General features: G+C 51.3%; 1 protein-coding gene across 1 annotated transcript; it reads right to left on the reverse strand.

Moving 5' to 3' along the window:
• Positions 1-24,512, reverse strand: LOC119956464 (endoplasmic reticulum resident protein 27). Its single transcript, XM_038783733.1, has 7 exons — positions 24,299-24,512; positions 17,059-17,150; positions 14,363-14,500; positions 13,311-13,424; positions 10,939-11,064; positions 4,247-4,444; positions 1-140 (listed from the first exon to the last, which is right to left on the reverse strand). Exons 1-7 carry the CDS (start codon positions 24,441-24,443, stop codon positions 99-101), a joined length of 855 nt encoding a protein of 284 aa, XP_038639661.1. The 5' UTR covers positions 24,444-24,512; the 3' UTR covers positions 1-98.
• Between the last annotated feature and the right edge of the window lie 2,588 nt (positions 24,513-27,100).

The following is a 27,100-nucleotide window of genomic DNA, read 5'->3' on the forward strand; positions in this document are numbered from 1 at the left end:
TCCTTTCACAGTGAATCTTTATTTGTGACCAGGTGGTTGCTGTGAGTTTTAATATAAGAAAATGCAAACAAATAAAGAAAAAAATCATCTCCTGTGATTTACAATTCTTCAGACGGGGGTCTTGGAGGTCTCACAAGTTTCTGAAAAAGAGGGAGAGAAATTTCAGCTGCAGTAAATGTTTAAATCCTGTCACTGCTCCTTTCCTCTTCTGGATCACCCCCTCTCGTTCCTCCCTCTCTCCTCGGTCTCCAAACACTTCCTTTCCTTCCCTTCCTCCTTCCCTCCCTTCCTCATTCTCTCTCTTTGCTGTCTCCTATTCTACGCCACTCTCCTCCCCCCCCCCCGCCCCCACCAACTCTTCCACCCCCTCCACTCTCTCCCCCCCCCCCCCCCCCCCCCCCACTCTCCACCCTGTCATGTTCTGGGGCTGGTTTAGCTCACTCAGCTAAATCGCTGGCTTTGAAAGCAGACCAAGCAGGCCAGCAGCATGGTTCAATTCCCGTACCAGCCTCCCCGGACAGGCTCCGGAATGTGGCGACTAGGGGCTTTTCACAGTAACTTCATTGAAGCCTACTCGTGACAATAAACGATTTTCATTTTTCATTTTCATTGGACTGGCCGATATGAATGATGCACGACAGAGCATCTGATTTAAATAAGTTATTATAAAACAGCTGCGTGGTAAAGTTAACCAGAATGAACAAAATAACAAATTAGTAACATTACGTATGATAGAGCTACTGCAATATGAAAAAAAGAAGAAAATGAAATGAAAATCACTTATAGTCACAAGTAGGCTTCAAATTAAGTTACTGTGAAAAGCCCCTAGTTGCCACATTCCGGCGCCTGTTGGGGGAGGCCGGTACGGGAATTGAACCCGCGCTTCTGGCTTGCCTTGGTCTGCTTTCAAAGCCAAAATACATCTATCCACCAACACGACTTACTCCCAACTCCCCAGACACAGGGTCACACGATGGGTTTACACTTCCATCTGGTGGTCGGAGTCTGTGTATAATATTATGTACAGAATTGCTTTATGCATATCATCGCAAACCCACCCTCTCTCTTTCTTTCTGTCACAGCATTTGGAGGGTGGGGGGGGGGGGGGGGGGTGTTGTGGGGGAGGGGAACCCCTCTGAATCCCTTCATTGAAATCCCCGGGGAGGGAGCTCTAATCGGCGGCCGCGCTTGTCTTCACTGGGAAAGTTGCTTCCCTTGTCCCAGCTAACGGGAATGTGATTATCGGTGATGGGTTGAACATTTGCGAATGGGATTGTGGAGTGCGTGCTGGAGTTTGCAGCTTACCACACCCTGTGTGGATGTGGTTATGATGCTCCACTCTGTTCTTTATTTAACACACAGACTGTGATCTCAATCAATAAAATTAGGGCCTGGAAATCTGTGTGAATCACTGCACCAGCTCAGTCTAAAAGGAGAAATTAAATTGTTTTCCACAATTACATGGAAAGTCTGGCTGTTAATCTTCACACCCATTATGGGAACGGGGAATGCAAATAGCTGGTGGCTGTTTTCAGGGAGCTGAGGGGAAATATTTTAAGGTGTTAATCCAGGCGACATTAACCCTTTCAACCCCCTCCTTCCCCTGGCAGGATTGTCATTTGATATATGAATGAATAACCCATCCGAAAGCTGATTGGTTGAACTTCAACTTTTACACAACTTGACTACAGATCAGAAGATACTTCAGAAACTCTCGCTGCGCAACCTAGTGGTTAAATTATGTTCCTACATCGTTACAGGCAAGTGTTTACATACGGTTCCCATTTCAAATGTCCAGAAAAGCAGGTTCAATGTTCGCTTAAGACTGAATGTTACAACTGTTGTGACAGAAAGAAAGAGAGAGGGTGGGTTTGCGATGATATGCATAAAGCAATTCTGTACATAATATTATACACGGACTCCAAGCACCAGGCGGAAGTGTAAACCCATCGTGTGACCCTGTGTCTGGGGAGTTGGACAGAAATTGTGAGCGTTAATATAATATTTTCCCAATTCACCGAAACATGACTTTCTGCTTTCAATCCTCAAGTTGTTTCCCCTCCTGAAAGGGATTCTCTCTGGGGTACAATAGGCATTGCTCCATCCCCTCCCCCCCCCACCCACCAAACCCCCAGTCACTCCGGCATTGACTCGGAGGTACAGCAAGCAACCCCCCCCCCCTGCCCACCCAACCAGGGAATCACAGCACCTATGGACTTGAGGTCAGATCATTCCTCGCGGGATCCCTCGGAGTACTGAGCGTGTGAGTGAGCTTTGTAAGGTAGGGCTTTCTCCCACACCCCCGCATCAGTGGCTGTGTAGGCGTCTGTTCTGGGCTGGGACATCGCTGCTGAATAAACAGCATCAAACTGACCAGTACCAGGCCCAAACTGACCAAGGTCAGAGTTCCAATACTCTGCATCTAAAACCAAATTGTTTGATGGGGACAGTGTAGTGGGAGCGTTACTCTGTATCTAACCCCGTGCTGTCCCTGTTCTGGGAGTGTTTGATGGGGACAGTGTAGAGGGAGCTTTACTCTGTATCTAACCCCGTGCTGTACCTGTCCTGGGAGTGTTTGATGGGGACAGTGTAGAGGGAGCTTTACTCTGTATCTAACCCCGTGCTGTACCTGTCCTGGGAGTATTTGATGGGGACAGTGTAGAGGGAGCTTTACTCTGTATCTAACCCTGTGCTGTACCTGTCCTGGGAGTGTTTGATGGGAACAGTGTAGAGGGAGCATTACTCTGTATCTAACCTGTCCTGGGAGTTTTTGATGATGGTGCAAACAGTGGAAAATGTTCCTTCAGTTTAATGAGGTGGAATGTTTGTTTTGTTGCCAAGTGCATCTGGTGGATTTGCTGCTGAATTGGGCAGTTTCACTCACATTCTCATCTCTCTGGACCGAATCTCTGTAGTGTGGGACTGAGCAATGTGTGAGTGCCCTCTGCTGGTCTCAGGAAAATCAGCAGCTCAGACTGCACACAGAACAGTCGCCTTGATTCAGGGACACACACAGCAACACCATCCTAATCCTGTTAGTGGCTCAGCTCAGCTCGTGCCTTCCATATCATTTTAACCACATTAAGTACAAGTCATTGTTCAGGTTGCTGAGTAAAACCTCTCAGCCCGGTAGCACAGTGGTGAGCACGGTGGCTTCACAGCGCCAGGGTCCCAGGTTCGAATCCTGGCTTGGGTCACTGTCTGTGCGGAGTCTGCACGTTCTCCCTGTATCTGCGTGGGTTTCCTCCGGGTGCTCCGGTTTCCTCCCATAAGACCCGAAAGACGTGCTGTTAGGTGAATTGGACATTCTGAATTCTCCCTCCGTGTACCCGAACAGGCGCCGGAGTGTGGCGACTAGGGGATTTTCACAGTAACTTCATTGCAGTGTTAATGTAAGCCTACTTGTGACAATAAAGATTATTATTATCATCAAAGTGCCTCACAGGAGAGTAAATCAAACAAAGTCCGACAGCGAGTTACATAGAATTCCTGAGGGATCGATAAGCAAGGGCAGGTTTGAAGGAGAATCTTTAAAAAGGGAATAGAGCGGTGTTGGGGGTTTGCAGGATGCATGGGAATGAATTCCCATTGGGGCAGCAGGGTAGCATGGTGGTTAGCATAAATGCTTCACAGCTCCAGTGCCCCAGGTTCGATTCCCGGCTGGGTCACTGTCTGTGCGGAGTCTGCACGTCCTCCCCGTGTGTGCGTGGGTTTCCTCCGGGTGCTCCGGTTTCCTCCCACAGTCCAAAGATGTGCGGGTTAGGTGGATTGGCCATGCTAAATTGCCCGTAGTGCCCTAAAAAGTAAGGTTAAGGAGGGGATTGTTGGGTTACGGGTATAGGGTGGATACGTGGGTTTGAGTAGGGTGATCATGGCTCGGCACAACATCGAGGGCCGAAGGGCCTGTTCTGTGCTGTACTGTTCTATGTTCTATGTTCTAATTCCAGAGAACAGGGATCAGAGCGGCTGAAGGCGCAAACAGCAATGGTGGGGCAGTTAGAATTGGGATGTGCTGAGAGTTGGGAGTATCTGAGACTGGGGGACATAGAACATAGAACGATACAGCGCAGTACAGGCCCTTCGGCCCACGATGTTGCACTGACATGGGAGGTCAAAAACTAAAGGCCATCTAACCTACACTATGCCCTTATCATCCATATGCTTATCCAATAAACTTTTATAAACATCCAATACCGGTGCTGGTGACATACTGTCCGATGTTTAACCGCGTGTGACTATCACCCACCATGTCTTTCCCCTCTATGAAGTTATCGCAGAATTGCCGTAGCGACTCAGTGCTGATGTCAGTGGCCTTCAGCACGTCCATAGTCTCCGTCACCACGTGGAAGATGCAGGCAGCAGGGAGGTCAGCTTTCTTCACATTGAAATACGAACTCACGCGACTATTTTCTTTCACATCTGCGTTAACCAGAATAAAAACCACCTGAGAGAGATGGGAGAGAGAGAGAGAGAAAGTCAACAGTTAAAATCCACACCAGGTGTGTTTGGCAAACAGTATCTGTAATCAAACTAACTTCCATGGAAGCCCCAACACTTGACATCATTCTTCTAACTGGCGAAAGTCCAAATTTCATTGGATTTCAAACCTTTCCCCATCCTCTCTCAGGAATTAGCAAAACAAGAGATTTTGTGTGTCTTTTCCTGAGCCCCCCCCCCAATGTGAGGAATGTCGAAACCAGGAGGCTGACGGTTAGCACAGAGCTCTCGAACTGCCCGGAAGTGGTTTCAGCCCCGATTCTCCCTCACCTCATTGTCCTCACTCACATCCTGGCTGACTTGTAATGGCCGGCTGGCAATGTCAATCGAAAGCTGCGTTCGAATCTGTGTCTCTGTGTCTGCTGTTTCACGTCTCGTAAAAAGAATTTACACACAGTTTACAGCCAATTAAATATTTTACGAGTCACTCTTGTAATGTAGGAAATACAACAGACTTTGGTTACACAGCAAGATCCCACTCATAAGATTTAGATTTATTGTCATGTGTACCGAGGTACAGTGAAAAGTATTGTTCTGCGTACTATTCAGGCAGATTGTTCCATACGTGAAAAATATAGGGTACGATAGATACACAATTTAATTACATTGTCACAGGCATCGGGTGAAGCTTACAGATGTAATACTAACACTACTGTAGAGGACGTGTGAAGAGATCAGTTCAGTCCATAAGAGGGTCATTTAGGAGTCCGGTAACAGCGGGGAAGAAGCTGTTTTTGAATCTGTTTGTGCATGTTCTCAGACTTCCGTACCTCCTGCCCAATGGAAGAAGTTGGAAGAGTGAGTAAGCCGGGTGGGAGGGCTTTGATTATGCTGCCCGCTTTCCCCAGGCAGCGGGAGGTGTAGACAGAGTAAATGGATGGGAGGCAGGTTCGTGTGATGGACTGGGCTGTGTTCACGACTCTCTGAAGTTCCTTGTGGTCCTGGGTCGAGCAGTTGCCATACCCAGGCTGTGATGCAGCCCGATAGGATGCTTTCTATGGTGCATCTGTAAAAGTTGGTAAGCGTCAATGTGGGCATGCCGAATTTCCTTAGTTTCCTGAGGAAGTATAGGCGCTGTTGTACTTTCTTGGTGGTAGTGTCGACGTGGGTGGACTAGGACAGATTTTTGGAGATGTATACCCCTAGGAATTTGAAACTGCTAACCATCTCCACCTCGGCCCCATTGATGCTGACAGGGGTGTGTACAGTACTTTGCTTCCTGAAGTCAATGACCAGCTCTTTAGTTTTGCTGGCATTGAGGGAAAGATTGTTGTCATGGTGGTTAGCATAAATGCTTCACAGCTCCAGGGTCCCAGGTTCAATTCCTGGCTGGGTCACTGTCTGTGTGGAGTCTGCACGTCCTCCCCGTGTGTGCGTGGGTTTCCTCTGGGTGCTCCGGTTTCCTCCCACAGTCCAAAGATGTGCGGGTTAGGTGGATTGGCCATGATAAATTGCCCGTAGTGTCCTAATAGTAAGGTTAAGGGGGGGAGTTGTTGGGTTATGGGTATAGGGTGGATACATGGGTTTGAGTAGGGTGATCATGGCTCGGCACAACATCGAGGGCCGAAGGGCCTGTTCTGTGCTGTACTGTTCAATGTTCTATGTTCTACACCACTCCACTAGGTTCTCTATCTCCCTCCTGTATTCTGACTCGTCGTTATTCAAGATCCGACCCATTACCATTGCATTATCAGCAAACTTATAGATGAAGTTGGAGCCAACTTTTGCCACTCAGTCCTGTGTGTACAGGGAATATAGTAGGGGACATGTTTGCAGTCTTGCGGGGCCCCGGTTTTGAGGACTATCATGGAGGAGGTGCTGTTGTTCACTCTTACTGATTATGGTCCATGGGTCAGGAAGTCGAGGATCCAGTTGCAGAGTGGGGAGCCAAGTCCTATGTTTTGGCGCTTTGATGTGAGTTTGGCTGGGATTATGGTGTTGAAGGCGGAGCTGTAGTCCAGGAATAGGAGTCTGATGTAGGAGTCGAGATGCTCTAGGGATGATTGTAGAGTCTGAATATGGAGTTGATGTGCCTCATGACAAACCTCTCGAAGCAATTCATAATGGTCAATGTCAAGCCACCGGATTATAGTAGTTGAGGCACGTTGCCTGGTTCTTCTTTGGCATCAGTTTGATGGTGGTCTTCTTGAAGCAGGTGGGGACCTCGGAACAGAGTAGGGACAGGTTGAAGATGTCCGCGAACACATCTGCCAGCTGGTCCGTGCAGGCTCTGAGCGCATGATCAGGGATCCTGTCCAGATCCGTCACTTTCAGAGGGTTCACTTTCAAGAAGGCCAATCTGACTTCGAAAGCTGTGATGATAGGTATGGGTGTGTCCGAGGCTGCTGGGGCAGTTGACAACGGTTTGATGGTTTCCTGCTTGAACTGAGCATAGAATGCATTGAGCTCATCGGGGATGGGCCTGCTGCTGCCGGAGATTCGACTCAGCTTCGCTTTGTAGCCCGTTATGTTGTTTAAGCCTTGCCACAACCGACGAGAGTTTGTGATGTTAGTCTGTGACTCTAGCTTGGTCTGATGTTGTCTCTTGGCATCCCAGATGGCTTTCTGGAGGTCGTACCTGGATTTCTTGTATAGGTCAGGGTCGCCTGTCTTGAACGCCTCAGACCTGGCCTTCAGAAGGGAGTCAATCTCGCGATTGAGACGTGGTTTTAGGTTGGGTTTCATATGTACTACCTTCTTTGGCATGCAGTCTTCTACACACTTGCTCAAAGTCTGTGACAGTGGTGAGATACTCATTTAGGTTGGTCGCTGAGTTCTTAAATGTGGACTCCAGGCAGTCACGTCGGAGTTCTTCTGTTGCCTCGGACCAGTACTGCACGACCTTTGTAACCAGATTCTCCCGCTTAAGTTTCTGCTTGTATGCTGAGAGAAGGAGCACAGTCTTATGGTCCGAATTTATGAAGTACGATTGGGGAAAGTATCGGTAGGCGCCCTTGATTTTTGTGTAGCAGCGGTCAAGAGCGTTGGCGCCCCTGGTGGGACAGGAGATGTGTTCGTGGAATTTTTTTTTTTTTTTTTTTTAATTTAGATTACCCAATTATTTTTTCCAATTAAGGGGCAATTTAGTGTGGCCAATCCACCTACTCTGCACATTTTTGGGTTGTGGGGGCGAAACCCACGCAGACACGGGGAGAATGTGCAAACTCCACACGGACAGTGACCCAGAGCCGGGATCGAACCTGGGACCTCAGCGCCGTGAGGCGGTTGTACTAACCACTAGGCCACCGTGCTGCCCTCGTTCGTGGAATTTTGGCAGTATGCTCTTGAGGTTGGCCTTGTTGAAGTCCCTGGCCACGATAAATAAGGCCGCCGGGTGTTCTGTTTCATTGTTAGTTATAGCGGTGTACAATTCGTCAATCACATTCTTCACTTCCGCCTGGGGTGGGATGTAAACGGCTGTGATAATGGCTGAAGTGAACTCCCGTGGAAGGTCGTACAGGTGGCATTTCACGGTCAGATATTCACAGGTCCGGGGAGCAGTAAGTCTCAGGGACACCACATTCGAACGACAAGAGGAGTTGATGACGAGACAAATCCCTCCGCCCTTGGCTTTGCCTGATGACATTGTGCTGTCCGCCCGGTGTATTGTGAAGCCGTCAGGTTGTATGGCACAGTCCGGTGAGGCGGGGGTGAGCCATGTCTCCGTGAATCAGAGCACGCAGCAGCCTCTGAGAGGCAACTCTAGCGTTAAGTTCGGCCAGCTTGTTTTGATCACTTTTGCTATGAGTATGCTGGGGAGAGGAGACTTACCCACAGAATCCCACAGAAAAAGATATTTTATTCAAAACACAATCAGTAACATCAATTCAACATCCAATCAACGTTGTATATTTTTCTCCTTTTACTCCCCCGCGCGTTAACCAGCTCATTAAATATGGCCATTAACGGTACCGTATCTCGGGGCCTCTTTCAATTTGATCTTCTCCAATCGGAGAAACTCCTGTAAACCCACACCCCGCCGAGCCACATCCTCCGCTGGTGTAGCCGGCCTCCAATTCAAAAGAATCCATCGGAAGGCAGCCAGAGAGGCAAAGACCACGACATTGGGCCCTTTCCCTTCCAGCAGCTCCAGCACCTCCCACACCCCAATGATCATCACCACAGGACCCGGCTTCACCTCAGCCCCATCTACCCTCAATAGGGCCTCGAACACCGCCTCCCAGTAACTGTCCGAACCCTCGCACCCCCAGAACACAGGAGCATGATTTGCTGACCCACAGAATCCTTTCTGGTGATGTTGTTGAGGGATAAATATCGGCTCCAGGTCACCAGAGAGATCTCATCTGTTCTTCTTCAAAATAGTGGCTGTGGGAACATTTGTAGCCACTCGGCTGCACGCTGGTTAGCACTGCTGCCTCACAGTTCCAGGGACACGGGTTCAATTCCAGCCTTGGTGACTGTCCGGAGTTTGAACTTTATCGATTCATAGAAGGAGGCCGTTCGGCCCATCAAATCTGCACCGGTCCTTGGAAAGAGAACCCTACTTAACCCCACCTAACCTTTTGGGCACTAAGGGCAATTTATCATGGGAAATCCACCTAAGCTACAAATCTATGGACTGTGGGATGAAACCGGAGCACCCGGAGGAAACCCACGCAGACACGGGGAGAACGTGCAGACTCCACACAGACAGTGACCCAAGGCCGGAATTGAACCCAGAACCCTGGAACTGTGAGGCAGCAGTGCTAACTACTGTGCCATCATGCCATCCTTACCTATGTAGGTTTTCTCCGGGTGCGCCGGTTTCCGTCCACAGTCCAAAGATGTGCAGGTTCGGTGGGTTATGGGGATACGGTGGGGAATTGGGCCTACCTAGGTAGGGTGCACTTTCGGAAGGTCAGTGCATTCCCAATGGGATGAATGGCCTCCTTCTGCACTGTAGAGATTCTATGAGAGGGACACGAAGCACATGGGAAAACTGACCCTCTGACAGAGCAGCACTCCCTCAGTACTGACCCTCTGACAGAGCAGCACTCCCTCAGTACTGACCCTCTGACAGAGCAGCACTCCCTCAGTACTGATCCTCTGACAGTGCAGCACTCCCTCAGTACTGATCCTCTGACAGTGCAGCACTCCCTCAGTACTGACCCTCTGACAGTGCAGCACTCCCTCAGTACTGACCCTCTGACAGTGCAGCACTCCCTCAGTACTGACTCTCTGACAGTGCAGCACTCCCTCGGTACTGACCCTCTGACAATGCAGCACTCCCTCAGTACTGACCCTCTGACAGTGCTGCACTCCCTCAGTACTGACCCTCTGACAGTGTGCACTCCCTCAGTACTGACCCTCTGACAGTGCGGCACTCCCTCAGTACTGACCCTCTGACAGTGCAGCACTCCCTCAGTACTGACCCTCTGACAGTGTGCACTCCCTCAGTACTGACCCTCTGACAGTGCAGCACTCCCTCAGTACTGACCCTCTGACAATGCAGCACTCCCTCAGTACTGACCCTCTGACAGTGCTGCACTCCCTCAGTACTGACCCTCTGACAGTGTGCACTCCCTCAGTACTGACCCTCTGACAGTGCGGCACTCCCTCAGTACTGACCCTCTGACAGTGCAGCACTCCCTCAGTACTGACCCTCTGACAGTGTGCACTCCCTCAGTACTGACCCTCTGACAGTGCAGCACTCCCTCAGTACTGACCCTCTGACAGTGCAGCACTCCCTCAGGACTGACCCTCTGACAGTGCAGCACTCCCTCAGTACTGACCCTCTGACAGTGCGGCACTCCCTCAGTACTGACCCTCTGACAGTGCGGCACTCCCTCAGTACTGACCCTCTGACAGTGCGGCACTCCCTCAGTACTGACCCTCTGACAGTGCGGCACTCCCTCAGTACTGACCCTCTGACAGTGCGGCACTCCCTCAGTACTGACCCTCTGACAGTGCGGCACTCCCTCAGTACTGACCCTCAGACAGTGCAGCACTCCCTCAGTACTGACCCTCTGACAGTGCAGCACTCCCTCAGTACTGACCCTCTGACAGTGCAGCACTCCCTCAGTACTGACCCTCTGACAGTGCGGCACTCCCTCAGTACTGACCCTCTGACAGTGCGGCACTCCCTCAGTACAGAGGTTCAGCATGAATTTTGCATTCAGGTCCCTCGAGTGGGTCTCAGCTTTTTCTGAGGGAGAAATGACGGAGCTGGACTGACAGTTGGAACTCGCCTTCTCTTCATTCCATCTTATCCGGGGATAGATATATAATATAGGTCATTGCTCAAGGAACTTTGCTCCGCAATTTACATCTTTTAAACTTCAACACCGTGATTGACATCAGCTGCACTGAGTCTGTCAGCATCACTCTGAAGAATAATTTGTTTATAACAGAACAAAGTGTCAAACAGACTGAGGGTTACGCTATCAAACTGACACACAAAGCCCTTTACAAATTGTCTGCTTCATATTTTTCAAAACTCACTTTCCCCCGATAATCGGCGGCAATAGTCTGCAACAGCTTGCGGTGCGTTTCATATCCTGATGATTTCTTGCTGACCAGGAGCAGGAGGTGAATGGGAATTCCGGAGCCAAAGATCTGACTTGCATCCTCAGGAAGAAAGGAGGTAAACAATGTAAGTTGCATTTTGAGAATACTTTGAACAACAACATTTTTCCCAGAGTCTTTGTCAACTTCGAGGGGACATGGTGCGTGTGGAGGATAATCACCCAATTGTTTCCTTGGCCAGAATTTTGAGGATAGTGAACATTAAGCAACTGTAGGTACCTGAGTTGGGTCAGACTGGATTGGAGTGTGTTGCAATTGGGACGGGGTGGGTTGAGTTGGGTTGGGTTGAGTTGCGTTTGGGTGGAGTTGGGTTAAGTTGGGTTGAGTTGAGTTGGGTTGAGTTGAGTTGGGTTGGGTTAAGTTAGGTTGAGTTAAGTTGGGTTGAGTTGAGGTGAGTTGAGTTTGGTTGGGTTGGGTTAAGTTGGGTTGAGTTGAGTTTGGTTGGGTTGGGTTAAGTTGGGTTGAGTTGGGTTGGGTTGGGTTGAGTTGGGTTGAGTGGAGTTGGGTTGAGTTGAGTTGGGTTGGGTTAAGTTGGGTTGAGTTGGGTTGGGTTGAGTTGGGTTGAGTGGAGTTGGGTTGGGTTGAGTTGGGTTGAGTTGAGTTGGGTTGGGTTGAGTTGAGTTGGGTTGAGTGGAGTTGGGTTGAGTTGAGTTGGGTTGGGTTGAGTTGAGTTGGGTTGGGTTGAGTTGGGTTGAGTGGAGTTGGGTTGAGTTGAGTTGGGTTGGGTTAAGTTGGGTTGAGTTGGGTTGGGTTGAGTTGGGTTGAGTTGAGTTGGGTTGGGTTGAGTTGAGTGGGGTTGGGTTGAGTTGAGTTGGGTTGGGTTAAGTTGGGTTGAGTTGGGTTGGGTTGAGTTGGGTTGGGTTAAGTTGGGTTGAGTTGAGTTGGGTTGAGTTGGGTTGGGTTAAGTTGGGTTGAGTTGAGTTGGGTTGAGTTGGTTTGAGTTGGGTTGGGTTGAGTTGGGTTGGGTTAAGTTGGGTTGAGTTGGGTTGGGTTGAGTTGGGTTGGGTTAAGTTGGGTTGAGTTGAGTTGGGTTGAGTTGGGTTGGGTTGAGTTGAGTTGGGTTGGGTTAAGTTGGGTTGAGTTGGGTTGAGTTGAGTTGGGTTGGGTTGAGTTGGGTTGCATAAAACTGGGTCAGGTTGGGCCAGGCTGGGTTGGCGGGGTCTCAGGCATCTTCCCAGTGGTGCATTAATGTTGTCCTCAGCATTCCCAGCTCTGGTTGAATCCTTCTGGGAGGGTTTCACCACATGACCTCCCTCCTCCTACTTCCCACCTCCTCACATCCGACATTGGGTGCTTGACATGCCCATTGTCATTGGGTCCATCCTTCACATGGCCAATCATAAAAGGAATCATTCCACCATTACCTGATTGGAGGATTTCTGACTTTTCATCTCCAATTGTCCTATAACTAAACAACCAATAGGGATCAAAGAAAATGAAATAATACAGAATTGTATTAAACAGTTTTGATAATTCTCCTTGGATTGGTGGCGGAGATTAATCTTCAATTCCTCGAGAAATTCCAGGGTGATCCAATTGGACATCTGTTCCTGTGTGACATCAGGTGGCAATCTCTTCATAACATTGATATTAATGAGGAAGGTCATTGGCCATTGAACCCATCCAATGAAGATACTTCCCATCCAATCACAGCCGCTAACTCCTACCCACGTAATCCTGGGGAGTTTCCTGGGTTCAGTCTTTATGTGAAAAACCTGCTCGTATCAGTCCTACATTCATCAGTTATTGACTCCCCCACAATTTTGTCTAAACCAATTAAACTAAAGCAAATGAACCTAGGGACAGATCAAAGGGCGGCCGTTTAAAGGGAAACTACCTTAACCAAAATAAATCACAAATGAAACTTAAAACATCAGACTAAAATTTGATTGAGGGGGTTAACAAGGCACTGCAGCCCCCATGGCGCCCCCTGGCACAGAAGGGTAGGTCTTGTGGGTGGCCGCAGACACTGCATGCTCCCTCTCCAGAGACATCTGCCCAATAATGTAGCCGCTCACTGCTTGGACCTGTAGATGGCAGGTTTGGCCATGCCCGGAGCAGGTTCATGAGGAGGTCCCTCCCCCCCCCCCCAGAGTTATTGGTTTACCCGTCTGCTCAACACCTTACAGTTTAAATTGGGCTCTTTTATTGCCTTGAGTCAGTTTCACATTCCAACAGGAAGCAGAGCCGGAGGCTTCAGTGGACACTCGAGCTTTAAGGATTGAATATGTTGAGCGGTACATCCCCTGAGCTGCAGTTTTGAGCCTATCAATAGCAGCGGCGCTTACCATGTGATTGTATTCGATCACCAGGCGCATTGCATGTAGTCGCAGAAACTGAATCACTTGACTTGGTTCCACCTCCATATCTTTAAATTCATAGTCAATACGCCCTTCATCAAACTAGGAGAAAGGAAAATGGACAGTTTTAACTCACTTCACAATCAAAGACACGTTCAGGGTCAGGGTGACCGGTCATGTTGCAGCCGAAACGCAGTGTGGCACAGCGCCATGCGCCGGGTAGGTGCCAACAGATGGGTCCGGATTGGGCCCAGAGAGCAGGCTCTTCCCAGAGAGGCAGACACACACGGGGCGAACCCCAACGTTAATGGTGAAGATTGTCTCCACATTTTGCCATTTCCAGCCCTTTGTAACCGACTTTCCATTTCAGTGCCCAGGTTGAGCGGTTTTACGTGAAATGCAGAATATTATTTGACGTGACTCTCGGAGGTAACTTACCTTTCCAAGATCGAAACGGGAAAACATGCTCACTTGCGTCAGGGTCAAAAACTCGACCCTACGTATAAGAGAGTTACTAATAAATTCAATGGAGAATTCAGGAGAAACTTCTTCACCAATAACTTGGGGGCAGGTTTAGCTCAGTGGGCTAGACAGCTGGTTTCTGATGCAGAACAAGGCCAGCAGCGTGGGTTCAATTCCCGTACCAGCTGAGAATTCTGAATTCTCCCTCGGTGTACCCAAACAGGCGCCGGAATGGGGCGACAAGGGGCTTTTCACAGTAACTGAATTGCAGTGTTAACGTAAGCCTACTTGTGACAATAAAGATTATTTATTTATTTAGCTGCACAAGATATAGGTGCAGAATGAGGCCATTTGGCCCATCGAGTTATATTGTGGAAATTGTGGAACTCTCTCCCACATTGGGGTTAATCGTACAGAGACCTTGAGAGGGAAGCTGGATAAATGCGAGGGGGAAAGGGGTGGGATGAGGTGATGGGATGATGGGATGGGGGTTGAGAGTTTACCCATGTGGATTGCACACGTGTTGGGCAGGCTGGCTGGCTTCTGAGATTCACCTTTAATTGCAGATGTGTTCTTACCTTCTTGAAGAGGCTGATGGTGTTGTTGGTGATGTTGTATTTCTTCCAAACTGTGATGTTCGCACAGATACCGAAGGGCAGATTCTTCACCGCATGGATTACCTCATTCAGAACATCGGCCTCTGTGGAGTTCAGTTCCTGTGGGAGTGAGAGTGAGGATGGAACAATGTCAGAACCAGCCGGAATCCTCAGTGGCTGGGTCACGGATCCTGGTGGATAGCACTCCCCAACCCCCGCCCCCCCCCCCCACCCCATCACACCCCCTCCCCCATTACACCCTCTCTCCATCACAAACTCCCCCACAGCCTCACCAACAGTCTCTCCCATCACACGTTCTGATAGTGCAGCACTCCCTCAGTACTGACTCTCTGACAGTGCGGCACTCCCTCAGTACTGACCCTCTGACAGTGCGGCACCCTCAGTACTGACCCTCTGACAGTGCAGCACTCCCTCAGTACTGACCCTCTGACGGTGCGGCACTCCCTCAGTACTGACCCTCTGACAGTGCGGCACTCCCTCAGTACTGACCCTCTGACAGTGCAGCACTCCCTCTACTGACTCTCTGACAGTGCGGCACTCCCTCAGTACTGACCCTCTGACAGTGCGGCACTCCCTCAGTACTGACCCTCTGACAGTGCAGCACTCCCTCAGTACTGACCCTCTGACGGTGCGGCACTCCCTCAGTACTGACCCTCTGACAGTGCGGCACTCCCTCAGTACTGACCCTCTGACAGTGCAGCACTCCCTTAGTACTGACCCTCTGACAGTGCGGCACTCCCTCAGTACTGACCCTCTGACAGTGCAGCACTCCCTCAGTACTGACCCTCTGACAGTGCGGCACTCCCTCAGTACTGACCCTCTGACAGTGCAGCACTCCCTCAGTACTGACTCTCTGACAGTGCAGCACTCCCTCAGTACTGACCCTCTGACAGTGCAGCACTCCCTCAGTACTGACCCTCTGACAGTGCAGCGCTCCCTCAGTACTGACCCCCTGACAGTGCGGCACTCCCTCAGTACTGCACCCAGACTAACTTGACAGAAATGATTTGAACCTCACTGTCTTCAGGTGATGTCCCAGAGGACTGGAGAATAGCCAATGTTGTTCCTTTGTTTAAGAAGGGTAGCAAGGATAATCCAGGGAACTACAGGCCGGTGAGCCTTACGTCAGTGGTAGGGAAATTACTGGAGAGAATTCTTCGAGACAGGATCTACTCCCATTTGGAAGCAAATGGACGTATTAGCGAGGGGCAGCGCGGTTTTGTGAAGGGGAGGTCGTGTCTCACTAACTTGATAGAGTTTTTCGAGGCGGTCAGAAAGTTGATTGATGCAGGTAGGGCAGTGGATGTTGTCTATATGGACTTCAGTAAGGCCTTTGACAAGGTCCCTCATGGCAGCCTGGTACAAAAGGTGAAGTCAGACGGGATCAGGGGTGAGCTGGAAAGATGGATAAACTGGCTCGGTCATAGAAGGCAGAGAGTAGCAATGGAAGGGTGCTTTTCTGATTGGAGGGCTGTGACTAGTGGTGTTCCGCAGGGACCAGTGCTGGGACCTTTGCTGTTCGTAGGTTATATAAATGATTTGGAGGAAAATGTAACTGATCTTGTTAGTACGTTTGCAGATGACACAAAGGTTGGTGGAATTGCGGATAGCGATGGGGACTGTCAGAGGATACAGCCGGATTTAGATCGTTTGGAGACTTGGGCGGAGAGATGGCAGATGGAGTTTAATCCAGACAAATGTGAGGTAAGGTCTAATACAGATAGGGAATATACAGTGAATGGTAGAACCCTCAAGAGTATTGACAGTCAGAGAGATTTTGGTGTACAGGTCCACAGGTCACTGAAAGGGGCAACACAGGTGGAGAAGGTAGTCAAGAAGGCATACGTCATGCTTGCCTTCATTGGCCGGGGCATTGAGTATTAGAATTGGCAAGTCATGTTGCAGCTGTATAGAACCTTAGTTAGGCCACACTTGGAGTATAGTGTTCAATTCTGGTCGCCACACGACCAGAAGGATGTGAAGGATTTAGGGAGGGTGCAGAAGAGATTTACCAGGATGTTGCCTGGTATGGAGGGCATTAGCTATGAGGAGTGGTTGAATAAACTCGGTTTGTTCTCACTGGAACGACGGAGGTTGAGAGGCGACCTGATAGAGGTCTACAAAATTATGAGGGGCATAGACAGAGTGGATAGTCAGAGGCTTTTCCCCAGGGTAGAGGGGTCAATTATTAGGGGGCATAGGTTTAAGGTGCGAGGGGCAAGGTTTAGAGGAGATGTACGAGGCAAGTTTTTTACACAGAGGGTAGTGGGTGCCTGGAACTCGCTGCCGGAGGGGGTGGTGGAAGCAGGGACGATAGTGACGTTTAAGGGGCATCTTGACAAATACATGAATAGGATGGGAATAGAGGGATACGGACCCAGGAAGTGCTGAAAATTTTAGTTTAGACGGGCAGCATGGTCGGCACAGGCTTGGAGGGCCGAACGGCCTGTTCCTGTGCTGTACTTTTCTTTGTTCTTTTTCAATTGCAAAGCATAATTTCACTGCTTTTTGGGTTGGGATGCAGGTGATTGAGGGAATGACAGTCTGACATCAGCTTTTATAGAAACACAGTCCGAGGGTTGTCAGGCTGGATTGTGTAATGTGCAGCAGATAAAAATGTGGATTAACGATGATGATGTCTGTGGTGAATCACCGACCTTGAGAAAAGCGACAACAGCAATCCAAGAATCATTGATGAAATCTTCAGCATTCACGACATTGCTCAGCATCCATACTCTCCTGTATTTATCTGTAAAACACCCAAAATAAAACCCTTCTTACAGAGATCTCATCAATCGTGCAGCACTCCCTCAGTACTGACCCTCTGACAGTGCAGCACTCCCTCAGTACTGACCCTCTGACAGTGCAGCACTCCCTCAGTACTGACCCTCTGACAGTGCGGCACTCCCTCAGTACTGACCCTCTGACAGTGCAGCACTCCCTCAGTACTGACCCTCTGACAGTGCAGCACTCCCTCAGTACTGACCCTCTGACAGTGCGGCACTCCCTCAGTACTGACCCTCTGACAGTGCGGCACTCCCTCAGTACTGACCCTCTGACAGTGCGACACTCCCTCAGTACTGACCCTCTGACAGTGCGGCACTCCGTCAGTACTGACCCTCTGACAGTGCGGCACTCCCTCAGTACTGACCCTCTGACAGTGCGGCACTCCCTCAGTACTGACCCTCTGACAGTGCTGCACTCCCTCAGTACTGACCCTCTGACAGTGCAGCACTCCCTCAGTACTGACCCTCTGACAGTGCGGCACTCCCTCAGTACTGACCCTCTGACAGTGCGGCACTCCCTCAGTACTGACCCTCTGACAGTGCGGCACTCCCTCAGCACTGACCCTCTGACAGTGCAGCACTCCCTCAGTACTGACCCTCTGACAGTGCGGCACAGTACTGACCCTCTGACAGTGTGGCACTCCCTCAGTACTGACCCTCTGACAGTGCAGCGCTCCCTCAGTACTGACCCTCTGACAGTGCGGCACTCCGTCAGTACTGACCCTCTGACAGTGCAGTGCTCCCTCAGTGCTGACCCTCTGACAGTGCGGCACTCCCTCAGTACTGACCCTCTGACAGTGCGACACTCCCTCAGTACTGACCCTCTGACAGTGCAGCTCTCCCTCAGTACTGACCCTCTGACAGTGTGGCACTCCCTCAGTACTGACCCTCTGACAGTGCAGCACTCCCTCAGTACTGACCCTCTGACAGTGTGGCACTCCCTCAGTACTGACCCTCTGACAGTGCAGCTCTCCCTCAGTACTGACCCTCTGACAGTGCGGCTCTCCCTCAGTACTGAACCTCTGACAGGGCAATACTCCCTCAGTACTGACCCTCTGACAGTGCGGCACTCCCTCAGTACTGACCCTCTGACAGTGCGGCACTCCCTCAGTACTGACCCTCTGACAGTGCTGCACTCCCTCAGTACTGACCCTCTGACAGTGCAGCACTCCCTCAGTACTGACCCTCTGACAGTGCGGCACTCCCTCAGTACTGACCCTCTGACAGTGCGGCACTCCCTCAGTACTGACCCTCTGACAGTGCGGCACTCCCTCAGTACTGACCCTCTGACAGTGCGGCACTCCCTCAGTACTGACCCTCTGACAGTGCTGCACTCCCTCAGTACTGACCCTCTGACAGTGCGGCACTCCCTCAGTACTGACCCTCTGACAGTGCGGCACTCCCTCAGTACTGACCCTCTGACAGTGCAGCACTCCCTCAGTACTGACCCTCTGACAGTGCGGCACTCCCTCAGTACTGACCCTCTGACAGTGCGGAACTCCCTCAGTATTGACCCTCTGACAGTGCGGCACTCCCTCAGTACTGACCCTCTGACAGTGCAGCACTCCCTCAGTACTGATCCTCTGACAGTGCGGCACTCCCTCAGTACTGACCCTCTGACAGTGCGGCACCCTCAGTACTGACCCTCTGACAGTGCGGCACTCCCTCAGCACTGACCCTCTGACAGTGCGGCACTCCCTCAGTACTGACCCTCTGACAGTGCAGCACTCCCTCAGTACTGACCCTCTGACAGTGCAGCACTCCCTCAGTACTGACCCTGTAATTTATTTTTTTGGAATGGGTAGTACACCTGCCTGAGGTGTGCAATTCATTTATAAACATGTTTAGTCAAGTAAGAACATAAGAACATAAGAACTAGGAGCAGGAGTAGGCCATCTGGCCCCTCGAGCCTGCTCTGCCATTCAATTAGATCATGGCTGATCTTTTGTGGACTCAGCTCCACTTTCCGGCCCGAACACCATAACCCTTAATCCCTTTATTCTTCAAAAAACTATCTATCTTTACCTTAAAAGCATTTAATGAAGGAGCCTCAACTGCTTCACTGGGCAAGGAATTCCATAGATTCACAACCCTTTGGGTGAAGAAGTTCCTCCTAAACTCAGTCCTAAATCTACTTCCCCTTATTTTGAGGCTATGCCCCCTAGTTCTGCTTTCACCCGCCAGTGGAAACAACCTGCCCGCATCTATCCTATCTATTCCCTTCATAATTTTAAATGTTTCTATAAGATCCCTCCTCATCCTTCTAAATTCCAACGAATACAGTCCCAGTCTACTCAACCTCTCCTCATAATCCAACCCCTTCAGCTCTGGGATTAACCTAGTGAATACAGACCTAAGGATATGCAGAGCAAGATACAAACAATTGTTCAATAACAAAATGTACAAAATACAGCTCTCCTAATTTGGGATTTTTGTTGTTTTTCTCGTTAATCTTTCCCTTTTTCTCTGCCCCCTCCCCTCCCCCCCTCCCCGCTGGCAAAAAACAGATCTGTAAATAGAGACAAGAACAGCTTCCACCTCATCCAGTCCCCCCCACTTATCGGAGTCACAAAGGGGAAACGTAACTTTATCAAGTGTCAGGAATTGGGCAACATCCCCCAACCATTCCGATGGTTTCGGCGGATCTTCTCACTCCCATTCTGATTCGCCTCTGGGCCGTCAATGTGGCAAAAGCGACCACATCAGCCCCTTCCCCTTCTATTAACCCCGGTGTTTCCCACACCCCCCCAAAACTGTCTCGAGAGGTCCCGCTAACTATTCCACCTGCACAATTTTTGATAATGTCTTGAAGACCGAGACCCAAAACGGCATCAATCGTGGACATGAGCAGAACACGTGGACATAGTCGGCCGGACCTCCTTTACACCTCTCACACGTCATCCTCTACCTCTGTGTGGAGCCTGCTCAATCTTCCCTGTGTCACATGGGCCCTGTGTACTGCCTTGAATTGTAATAAGCTCTTCCGAGCCCAGGAAGATGTAGTAGTGAAGCTGTGCATAATCTCGCTGGAGCTGTGCAATTTCATCCAGTGACCTAGTTAATAAAGTTAATTAGTAACTGGTTATAAATGGGATGACAGGCAAGGTGTTCGGCATTCATTATTATTAGTTTGCCGTCTTTTCGCCCCCTCTCTGTCCCTCCCTCTGTTTCTCTCTTTCGTTCTTTTTGTCTCTTTCCCTCTTTCGCTTCTCTCCCTATCTCTCTCTACGCCCTTCTCTCTTTCTCTGTACTTCCCTTTCTCTCTCTCTCTTTACCCCCTCCCTCGCCATTTGTCCTTGCTCTGTGTGTAGCCAAAGTGAGTTCAATAATTAGCTTTGGAATCAATACCTCATGAGTTTTTTGCCATGTTCTCACGGCTGCCTTGCCTACACTGGCACGGTTCGAGAGAATATAGATTGAGCGTTAGATTGTTCCGAGTGAGCGCACGCTGTAAAATATTTGGCCGCTGAATTTTTATGCCATAAAAATTTGTGAAAAGAATGATTGTACATGAAGCCAAGAATTAGGGGCGAGGGTCGGCCACTTGGCCCCTCGAGACTGCTCTGCCGTTCAATACTATCAGGTATGATCAGCCGCCACAACTTCACTTTCCCGCCTGCTCCCCATACCCCTACATTGCCCGAGACAGGGGCAGCAGGTTAGCATGGTGGTTAGCATAAATGCTTCACAGCTCCAGGGTCCCAGGTTCGATTCCCGGCTGGGTCACTGTCTGTGTGGAGTCTGCACGTCCTCCCCGTGTGTGTGTGGGTTTCCTCCGGGTGCTCCGGTTTCCTCCCACAGTCCAAAGATGTGCGGGTTAGGTGGATTGGCCATGCTAAATTCCCCGTAGTGTCCTAATAAAAGTAAGGTTAAGGGGGGGGGGGGTTGTTGGGTTACGGGTATAGGGTGGATATGTGGGTTGAGTAGGGTGATCATGGCTCGGCACAACATTGAGGGCCGAAGGGCCTGTTCTGTGCTGTACTGTTCTATAAAACTCTGCCTATCCCACAAGGCTAAATATATTCACCGATGGAGCATCCGCATACTCTGGGCTTGGGAATTCCAAAGATTCACAACACTTCGAGTGAAATCATTTATAGACATAGACATAGAACAGTACAGCACAGAACAGGCCCTTCGGCCCTCGATGTTGTGCCGAGCAATGATCACCCTACTCAAACCCACATATCCCCCCTATACCCGTAACCCAACAACCCCCCCTTAACCTTACTTTTTTAGGACACTACGGGCAATTTAGCATAGCCAATCCACCTAACCCGCACATCTTTGGACTGTGGGAGGAAACCGGAGCACCCGGAGGAAACCCACACACACACGGGGAGGACGTGCAGACTCCACACAGACAATGACCCAGCCGGGAATCGAACCTGGGACCCTGGAGCTGTGAAGCATTTATGCTAACCACCATGCTACCGTGCTGCCCTCATCCCAGGATTTCTCCTCATCTCAGTCCTAAATGATAATCCCCCCCCTTATCCTGAGACTGTTCTCCCGTGTTTTCAATTCCCCGACCAGGAGAGACATTCTCTCTCAGAGTCCACCTATCAAACTCCTTCAGAATCTTGTAGCTTCCAATAAGATTGCCTCTCATTCTTCTAAACTTCAGAGAATATAAACTCAATTTACTCAGCTTCTCATCATAGAGCAAGCCTCTCATCCCAGGGGCCAATCGAGTGAACCTTCGCTATACCATCTCCAATGTAAGCGTATACTTCATAAACCTGGAGACCAAAACTGCGCACAGTCTTCCAGAAGTAGTCTCACCAAAACCCTCTACAGCTCTGCCAAAAATTCTTTCTTCTTGTTCTCCAATCCCAATAAAGACCAACCTACCATTTACCGTGCCTGATTGCTGCTGCATCTGTGTGTTAACGTTTTGCGTTCCTTGTACCGACACACTCTTTAAACATCAACACTTCCAAGTTTCACACTTTAAAAAAATGTTCTGCTTTTTTATTCTTACCACCAAAGTGAATCATCTCATAATTCTCCAATTGTCCAACCTTGCTGCCCACACATTTTGCCTGTTTATTCTCTATATCTGCCAGCGGTGACTATGTCCCACAGTGAGGCTGACTGTCTCGCATACAAACATGGAAACTAGGAGCCGGAGGATGCCATTCGGCCCTTTGAGCCAGCATCATCATGCAATATGATCATTGGCTGACCTTCAATCTGCCCATACCCCACTCCCCAGACCCCTTGACACCTTCAGAGTCCAGAAATCCATCTATTTCCTTCTTAAATATATTCAGTGATTTGGTCTCCACTGCCTCTGTGGTAGGAAATTCCACAGGTTCACCACGCCCTGAATGACGACATTTCTCCTGATCTGACACCTCCCTGTATCCCGAGACGGTGACCCCTTGATCTAGAACCCCCAACCAGTCTATCCGGCCCTGTCCAGAATTGTCTATCTTTCCATTCGATCCCCTCTCATTCTTCTGTATTCCAGTGAATACAGGCCTAGGCCGCCCAATCATGGGCAGGCAGTGGGGTAGTGGTATTGTTGCTGGTCTAGTGATCCAGAGACCCAGGGTAATAATGCTTCTGGGGATCCAGGTTCAAATCCCACCACTGCAGACGGTGAAATTTGAGTTCAATAAAAATCTGGAATTAAAATTCTAATGACGACCACAGAACCATTGTCGAATGTGGTAAAAACCCATCTGGGTCACTAATGTTTTTTAGGGAAGGAAATCTGCCGTCTTTACCCGGTCTGGCCTACATGTGACTCCAGACCCGCAGCAACGTAGTGGACTCTTAAATGCCCTCAGGGGTGGGCAATAAATGCTGGCCCCGTAACGCCCACATTCTGTAAGCTATTTAAAAAAAAATCTCCTTATACAACAATCCTGCTATCCCACAGATCAGTCTGGTGAACCTTCACTGCTCTCCCACCATGTCATGTACATCCTTCCTCAGGTAAGGGCACCAGAACTACACAGGTGTGGTCTCACCAAGGCCCTGTGCAGCTGCAGAAAGACACCCTTGCTCCTGTCCCCAAGACCTCTTGCAATGAGGACCATAAGATCGTAAGACCTACCTACGATTGGCCTTCCTAACTGCTTGCTGTATGTGCATGCTTACGTTCAGTGACTGCTGTACTCAGTCACCAGGGTCCCTCTGTATGCCAATATTTCCCAATCTGTCACTATTTAAATAATTCCCTCCTGGCTTCTCGTCGCTGACTCGTGTCTCATTAGGTGGCTCCCCCTCTTCGTGTCCAGTCAGGGTCGCAGTGTGCCACATGGCAGCCCCTGGGTAGAGTGAGGGTCTGGTTCCCCAGACACATTCCCCGCTGAATCAGAGGACGAAGCATTCGCTTCAAACTGGAACAGAGAGCAACCCGAACAAATGTGAATGTAATCAATTGGAGATTGGGTCAGTAAATGGTTAACTGACAGGTTAGCTCCAGTCACACCACATTTCACCCAAACCCAGCCCATCGCCCTGTCGCAAGAAGAAGTTGTTTAAACAGTCGCTGAACACGTTTTCTTCTTCTTGCCTGACGATGCCTCACCGTTTAGTCATCCCTCTCAGGGAGTTTTCAGGGTTTGGGACGCTATCTGAAGAAGGGGTGGAAGTTGATTCCATCATGGAATCCCTACAGCGCAGATAGAGGCCATTCGGCCCATCGAGTAAGCACTGACCCTCTGAGAGAGCAACCAATCTTGTCCCACTCCCCCGCCCTATCCTCGTAACCCCACCTGACCTTTGGACACGAAGGGGCAATTTAGCACGGCCAATCCACCTAACCCGCACATCTTTGGACTGTGGGAGGAAACCGGAGCACCCGGAGGAAACCCACGCACACACGGGGAGAACGTGCAGACCCCACACAGACAGTGACCCAAGCCGGGAACCGAACCTGGGACCCCGGAGCTGCGGGGCAGCAGTGCTAACCACTGTGTCACCCTGCCTCCTTTTTAAAAACGTAATCGACAATTTTGAAAGACACTGGGACACGAAGTTGATAACGAGGAACTTAGGGAGTGAAGGAAATGGGTGGGACCAGCACAAAGGGCCAGCACCACGTGCGATGGACTAAATGGCCTCCGCCGGAGCTGTAATGTTCTTGGTTTCCTACCTTTGGGGGGAATCGGTGTCTGAATTTGTTCCTCCTTCTTCTCCGGGTATTTTTCCCTTTCTTCATCCTCGGTCAGGCTTTCGTTCTCTGCCGGGTGGCAGCAGAGGGGCAGGAGAATTAGGAGGAGCAGCGAGCGGGCGATCATGCTGACTGTCAATGTTCACACACACTGCCAACTGCCACCGCTCAAACCCTGCAAGTGACATGTGGCACAGGAAGCTGGCAGGTCATACACCCCTCCCAACACACACTGCCTCCCCCCGTCGTCATCACAGTAACAGGTGAGTACCCTTGTCCTTGGCACCAGCGGGCACCCTCCCACGAGGTGAGGCCGTGACTATATGTGGGAGAGCTGCAGCTGCAGAAACTCAGCCAGAGGTTCTCGTCATTAGCAACATGCCGCTGGATAAAACCACCGACAAGGATGATTTGTAACGTTTTTCACACAAACAAGAGTGGTGCCTAAAAGCAGCCAAACGTTTCGTGGAGACCTCAGGGTGATGGGAAGCTGGAATCAAAAGCAGAAATTGTTCCCAGGGACAGGGTCTGGGGTGGGGAGGCAGGCGAATGTTCCAGTGCAGCTGCAGGTTGAAGCCTCAATGCTGCTACTTTGGCCATCGCCTCGTTCTTCCTCTCTTATTAACTGCAAAGCAGGCACGGGGAGGCCATCCTGCCCATCGTGCCTGTGCTATACCTTCGAACGAGCTGTCCACCTTCCCAATCCCCCTGCTCTTTCCCCCAGAGCCCCTGTAAGTGCCAGGGCGTGAACCCCAGCCTATCGGGTGCCAGGGTGTGAATCCCAGCCTATCGGGTGCCAGGGTGTGAATCCCAGCCTATCGGGTGCCAGGGTGTGAACCCCAGCCTATCGGGTGCCAGGGTGTGAATCCCAGCCTATCGGGTGCCAGGGTGTGAACCCCAGCCTATCGGGTGCCAGGGTGTGAATCCCAGCCTATCGGGTGCCAGCGTGTGAACCTCAGCCTATCGGGTGCCAGCCTATTGGGTGCCAGGGTGTGAACCTCAGCCTATCGGGTGCCAGGGTGTGAATCCCAGCCTATCGGGTGCCAGGGGGTGAATCCCAGCCTATCGGGTGCCAGGGGGTGAATCCCAGCCTATTGGGTGCCAGGGGGTGAATCCCAGCCTATCGGGTGCCAGTGTGTGAACCCCAGCCTATCGGGTGCCAGCCTATCGGGTGCCAGGGCGTGAACCCCAGCCTATCGGGTGCCAGGGTGTGAACCTCAGCCTATCGGGTGCCAGGGCGTGAACCCCAGCCTATCGGGTGCCAGGGTGCAGACCCGGGTAGTGGGGGATCTTCAGAGTAACCGCAAGCATCACGGGAGGCAGTCCCGTGTTGGAGTTGTGTTGATCTGTTCCGGCGGGATTCTCCATTGCCCGATTTGGTAATCGGTGATCGGGCGGAGAATCCACTCTGATGCCCAAATCGGGGCCGGCACCAGTTTGACTCCGGTCAGCCGCGCTCTGCCCACTCGGAAGTGGCTTAATCGCGTTGCTCGCCGCACGTCATTGGAATGGTGTTGGTGCGTCACCGGCAGGCTCCGGGATGCTCCGTCCCCGATGTGCCGAGATCCCAACCGTGGGTTTGACGTGTGGTCCGAGTGGTCGGGACTGTGCCCAGCGCTGCCACACTCGGGCGCCATCCGTGCCAATGGCCGGGGGGGGGGGGGCTTCGGCGGGGGCTGGGGGATATTGGTGCGGGAGCGGCCAGGGGCTAGCCTGTGGGATCGCGGATGGGGGAGTGGGTTCGTGCATGGCCGCTGCCATGTTCTACGGTGCGCCCACTGCAGGTTGTCGCCTTGCGCATGCGCAGCCCGGGACCCGGCCATTCTCCGGCTGTTTCGGCGCGGGGGGCCGGCAGTTTCACCCGGCGCCGCTGCTAACCCCTCACCGGTCCCAGAATCGGTGAGGGTTTGGAGCCGATTTCGGCGTCGGAAAACGCCCACGGATTCTCCGTTTCGGCCAGTACTTTGCCGCTGAAACGGAGAATCCGGCAGAAATTCTGCCTTTGTGAATAAATCACCGTTGTGACTTTTTTTTAAAATTTAGAGTACCCAATTATTATTTTCAATTAAGGGGCAATTTAGCGTGGCCAATCCACCTACCCTGCACATCTTTGGGTTGTGGGGGTGAAACCCACGCAGACACGGGGAGAATGTGCAAACTCCACACAGACAGTGACCCGGGGCCGGGATTCGAACCCGGGTCCTCAGCGCCGTGAGGCAGCAATGCTAACCACTGTGCCACCGTGCTGCCCCTCACCGTTGTGACTTAACGCAGTCTCTCCGTGTTCCCACAGCAGAGGAATGGCAGCAGGGAGGGTGGGGTGGGGGCAGGGCAGGGCAGGGAGGGTGGGGGGAGGGTGCAGGGGAGGGAGGGTGGGGTGGGGAGGCAGGGAGGGTGGGGTGGGGAGGGCAGGGAGGGTGGGGTGGGGGGGCAGAGCAGGGAGGGTGGGGGGGCAGGGCAGGGAGGGTAGGGTGGGGGGGCAGGGCAGGGAGGGTGGGGTGGGGGGGGCAGGGTAGGGAGGGTGGGGTGGGGGGGGTTGGGCAGGGAGGGTGGGGTGGGGGGGCAGGGCAGGGAGGGTGGGGTGGGGGGGCAGGGAGGGTGGGGTGGGGGGGCAGGGTAGGGAGGGTGGGGTGGGGGGGTTGGGCAGGGAGGGTGGGGTGGGGGGCAGGGCAGGGAGGGTGGGGTTTGGGGGCAGGGAGGGTGGGGTGGGGGGGCAGGGAGGGTGGGGTGGGGGGGCAGGGAGGGTGGGGTGGGGGGCAGGGTAGGGAGGGTGGGGTGGGGGGG

Source organism: Scyliorhinus canicula, chromosome 23, assembly GCF_902713615.1.
Source record: "Scyliorhinus canicula chromosome 23, sScyCan1.1, whole genome shotgun sequence".
NCBI classification, from domain to species: Eukaryota; Metazoa; Chordata; class Chondrichthyes; order Carcharhiniformes; family Scyliorhinidae; genus Scyliorhinus; species Scyliorhinus canicula.

Coding starts and splice junctions, on each gene's coding strand:
- LOC119956464 (XM_038783733.1), bottom strand. CDS start 24,443: ATGATCGCCCGCTCGCTGCTCCTCCTAATTCTCCTGCCCCTCTGCTGC. Junction 11,065..13,310: donor TGATCGAATACAATCACATG/GTAAGCGCCGCT, acceptor TTTCTTCCTGAG/GATGCAAGTCAGATCTTTGG. Junction 4,445..10,938: donor CCGCCGATTATCGGGGGAAA/GTGAGTTTTGAA, acceptor CATCTCTCTCAG/GTGGTTTTTATTCTGGTTAA.